At 38.7% G+C, this 4604-nt stretch overlaps 1 protein-coding gene across 1 annotated transcript in view; it reads left to right on the top strand.

Annotated features, from left to right (window-relative positions):
* LOC138040527 (uncharacterized) overlaps nucleotides 1-4113 on the top strand; it is a 4174-nt gene extending 61 nt beyond the window's left edge. The window contains exons 1-5 of the mRNA XM_068886236.1: nucleotides 1-228; nucleotides 1031-1151; nucleotides 2922-3179; nucleotides 3428-3679; nucleotides 3951-4113. The exon at nucleotides 1-228 is cut by the window's left edge and continues 61 nt beyond it. Coding sequence (XP_068742337.1) covers nucleotides 1-228; nucleotides 1031-1151; nucleotides 2922-3179; nucleotides 3428-3679; nucleotides 3951-4113 — 1022 coding nt within the window. The remainder of the gene's footprint in view (nucleotides 229-1030; nucleotides 1152-2921; nucleotides 3180-3427; nucleotides 3680-3950) is intronic.
* Nucleotides 4114-4604: the final 491 nt, after the last annotated feature.

The raw sequence follows: 4604 nt of genomic DNA, 5'->3' as shown, positions 1-4604 counted from the left end.
GAATCAACTGGTGGCGAACTCCCCCAGAAAGCCCAGACATGAACCCCATCGAAGATATGTGGCATGAGCTTAAGTTCTATTTGGAAACAAAAGTAAAGCCACAGACCAAGCAAGAACTTGTGAATGGAATAGATAAGTTTTGGAGAAGGAAGGTCACCATAGAGAAAGGCAACAGATACATTGATCATGTTGTGTTTGAAGTCATCCCAGATGTCATTGCTGAAGGCGGTGCGGCGACAAAACATTAGTGTTGCTGATTACTAGTAACACAATTAAAAACAGCTCCTTTAGGAGCCACCAATTTTGAGAAAAGTCAATGGCCAATAAAGTTCTTAAATCTTTAGCACGCGCATGCATTATTCACGCGTCATAGTGCTAAAATGGAGATTCTTGGTGAACATGAGTGGCAGTTATTATTCAAACAGACTAAAAATGGTGTGCGATATTTTTTTTAACAGTAGAAGGCGCACGCGCAAGCCGCCAAGATAACCAACGCAACTAAGAGAGAATAGAATGCTCAAGATTCCTCTGACTAACCCTGAAATGCGTTAAAATAAACACTGCATTGCACTAGTTTAACAATTAATAATTAGTACAAACAAATTTATTCAAACAAACTACCCAATAGCCGGTGAAGTTCTTTCAACAGCAGAGGCGGCAAGCGCAAGCTGCCAAGATAACCAATGCCACTAAGAGAGACTCAAACGCTCAAGATTCCTCTGACTAACACTGAAATGCGTTAAAATAAACACTGCATTGCACTAGTTTAACAATTAATAATTAGTAAAAACAAATTTATTCAAACAGACTAGACAATAGTCGATGAAGTTTTTTCAACATCAGAGGCGGCACGCGCTCGCCGCCCCCTGAAAAAGAACAAGAAAGAAAAAAAATTGATGAAAGCTCAAGACTGAAATGGTTCTTTCGTTTTTTGAGCCGGTCGAAAATGCAAAATTAAATTGGAAGATTTTGTCTGAAGTAAACTTTGAATAAGTGAATGATCATTGTAGTTTTATATGCAACTTTGCAGTTGCGAAAAGAAACTTTGAAACACCTCAAACAATAAAAGCTGTAAGAGCCAATCACGATAAAGGACTTTCGATCCAAACGAGCTTCCTACCAACTATAAAAAGGCGAAGTACAGTTGTGAGGTATCTGTCGACGTTTAGTGTGCCATCAAACCATACCTAGGAAGAATGAATAAGCAAATTGCGCAAGTGAATTGGAGCAGTGGGAAGTATTCACCTCTTAAGCAAGGGCAGAAAGTTAGAGTCATCTGGGGAAAAGGAAAAAAGGAGTACGGTGCAACCATTACCTGCTACCCACTCATCGAAGAGATCGTTAGCCAAAGTGGACTTTGATTTTGCAAAGGCAGCTACGAAGCCAACCATTATGGCCCTGCAGCTCCTCGACAAGCTGTTTTCAAAGGAGGTCCTTATGAATTCCACAGTTCATGGCACCAAGGAGTTTGCTCCTCTTGATCATAGAATCATTACTGCAATCAAAGGTAATGCTAACAACATTAAATCTGTTTTCATCCTTGAATATTCAATTGATTTGCGAATGTGTAAGAGGGCTTATTGTATTTTGCGAAAGGAAAAGAAATGCAGGGTAAAATAATGATATCAAACGAGATCATGGTTAGGTGCGTGTTGTGATGTAATAAACACCGGAAGTGCAGAGTTGTGAAATGAAAGATCTGTATTTTGCAAAACGAGCTCTTGTCAGATCACAGCAAACTTTTACCTGCTTTATTACATTCGTAAACGCTTTTAGTAAATACACCTCGTTGCAATGATGAATTCTGAAAAAAAAAGCGGGGAGCTAAGAGGTCAGAAATGCCCTGTTTGGCAGATCTGTAATTTGCATATTACTAAACTTGAGCACTCACCAAGAATTTTGTTTTGTTTAAACGGAAGTGACAAGGAGCTTCGGCTACCAGTGCAGGGACAGAGGGGAACTTAACCGCATGTGGGAGTCATGTAAAATGAGCATCGGTAAACGCTGCCAAAACTCGAGAAAAAGTAGTGACTAACAAACTAGGCAATATTAATTCGTTAGCAATTGTGTGTGTATTTTTGCATGTAATCAAGGTAGATTTCAGATTCGTTTTCTTTGTTTTTGGAATGCAATGTAAACCTTAAATAAACCAGATGATGAATAAACATTTGTTTCTTACATTTACTTAGTTTTACAGTAGTCTCCTACGTTCTTAACATAGTGTCGTCACACAACGCATGACGACACTAGTTTTACAGCCCACGGCAAATAATAGACATTTGTCATGATTTTTTGACGTTGGTGAATTCTTGAACCATTTCTATGTTTCTCTGAAATCATTCACATTTTCGAACTACTGGTATGCAAGTCAAAGCACTTTTTGTCTATGAAGAGGATCAAAACATTGCAAGTTTGACCTTCAATCGGAGTTAGATTTCAACCAGAATTATGCATGCGTAATCCAGATCATGGAGTTTTACAATCCCGCTTCTTGTCATTACGATTCAGTCCTTGAAGGTTTGTCTTGTCTAAAAACAAACGGACAGTTACTCTACTGAAGCAGAGTGCGGGTTAAATCTCTCTAGCTCATTTTTGAAACGGTCTTCAGTCGTAGTGTAAATAAATCAACAAAGTGCGTTTGGTTCCGAGTTATGTATGTTACTGCAATTATAATGTACAGTGTATTTTTAAAGTGCCACTGCGACGAAATTTCACTTTTTATTTCCCTCTTTTTTTTTACGCGGAATAACTTATCGTCATGTACGATGTCCTTTCGTCCATAAACAAAAAAATAAAAAGTTTTCCTTCATTACTCGAAATTGGTTCCAGTTGAGCCTGCTATTTTCGCAGCGGCATCTCTACTTGTGACGTCATATTCCTAACACACGATTGTTGATCACTTGATTTCTGTCGGTGTTTAGCTATAGTATTTGCGAAATGTCTGTCAACTGGGAAGTTCAATTTGGAGAAAGTTTGTCTGAAAGCAGTAGTGAGGGTTGCTCTGAGTCTTCAGAGGCTAGCTTCTGCTCAGCAAGTGATTTCCGATCATACGATGATAGTGCCGAGCCAATTGCCACCGAAGAAGAAGCTACGCAGTACGCTGAACAAATAGCTGTGGAGGAGGAAGAAGAGGACATGCTTCTCAGTCGATTTGCTGGCGAGACAGATCTACCAGACTGGTATTTTATTTTTTCTTTGTTTTCCGATTCTTTCTGCTCTTATCAATGCATCAACTTTTGTAAAAAGAGCTAATTTTGATCATGATTCGATTTGCGTCTCCCTTAATTGGAAATGTTTACACGGTTAAAATTTCTGTGCCAAAGATAAAAAAGATCGAAATGGTAGTTTTAGGTATTTCAAGTTTATGTATATATTTTTGGTGTTAACTGTAATGTTGTTGTGAATTTACCCTGTCATATGTTTATAGGTGCAAGTGTGGGAAATGTTCGATGGAGTTCGTTGTCCAGCATGAAGAATGCAGATGCTGCATGGAGATAGATAGATGTCGGGAAAGGATGGCACAAGTTGAAAAAGATGAAGAGTGTGTTACTTCGCATCCAGGGTTTGAAAGTGTCTGTCTGGATCGTTGGGTTTTGGCTACTGCAGCAATAGGGCTTAAAACGAAACAGAAGAAAGCCTATACCACATTGTTTGCTGAAGGCAATACCACAGAGAACAAGCAATCTTTTATTTTTTTATGTTTCAACTAAATTTTTCTTGTGGTATAAAATGGCTTCATTTGCAGTGAGTACATCTATTTACATTAAAATATTTGGTTTTTGTCCACCAAAAATAATTATTGAGCACAGGTCATGGGGAGCCCACCTTTTGATTACATTAATTTTGTTTAGTGATTGTTTTACTGAGCCGCTGTCATGCTCAAAAATATTGAGTTCATCTAACAGTACAGTTGGTTTGCTTATCAGTTGTCTTTTTTTGGTCACCTACAGATTTCTAAGATCAGTTTCCTACAGGCAGTTTGTCCTAATGGTTTGGGAGTATGTAGGGTCCTCTAACAGGATTCCCCTCCCTTGTTGTGTTTATAATGCCCTACGGAAAGAGTTTCCAATCCAAGATGATGAAGACTATCATGGCTACGAGGAGAACGATTGATTGGAGCCATAGTTAATACCAGGAAAGTAAACAGCATTGTTATACAATTTCCGATGGGAGGAGAATGCGTCACATGCCGTTGGTTAAAACTCACTAACTCCCTAGGGAAACAACAACTTGAACTTTGGACTCACACGTGATCAGGATGTGCACCTTGAAACTGCGGGAAATTTGTGTAGCAGTCAGCCTGATGTTAAAAAGCCATTAAAGTAGGACAACGTTTCTCATTGGAGATGGCATTCTTTATTCAAGAAAAGGGATTTATAGTTGCAAGAACATATCATGCAAATTAACAAAAGGGAACATATCAACATTTTGTGTCTCCAGGCTTTTGGTTTGGCACCAAAAATGGGTCGCCCACGTTCGTCATCTCGCTCCTCAATCGCAATTGCTAGCTAGGAAAGTATTTGCGTAATATACAACGAAATACGCTGTTCCTGATCAAGACAAACTTAGAATGCATTAGAACAAGCCAAAGGAACTTTAGTATT

The sequence above is a fragment of the Montipora capricornis genome, chromosome 3 (assembly GCF_036669925.1).
Source record: "Montipora capricornis isolate CH-2021 chromosome 3, ASM3666992v2, whole genome shotgun sequence".
NCBI classification, from domain to species: Eukaryota; Metazoa; Cnidaria; class Anthozoa; order Scleractinia; family Acroporidae; genus Montipora; species Montipora capricornis.
The sequence above is the reverse complement of the archived record's forward strand: the minus strand, read 5'-3'. Positions and strand labels throughout refer to the sequence as shown.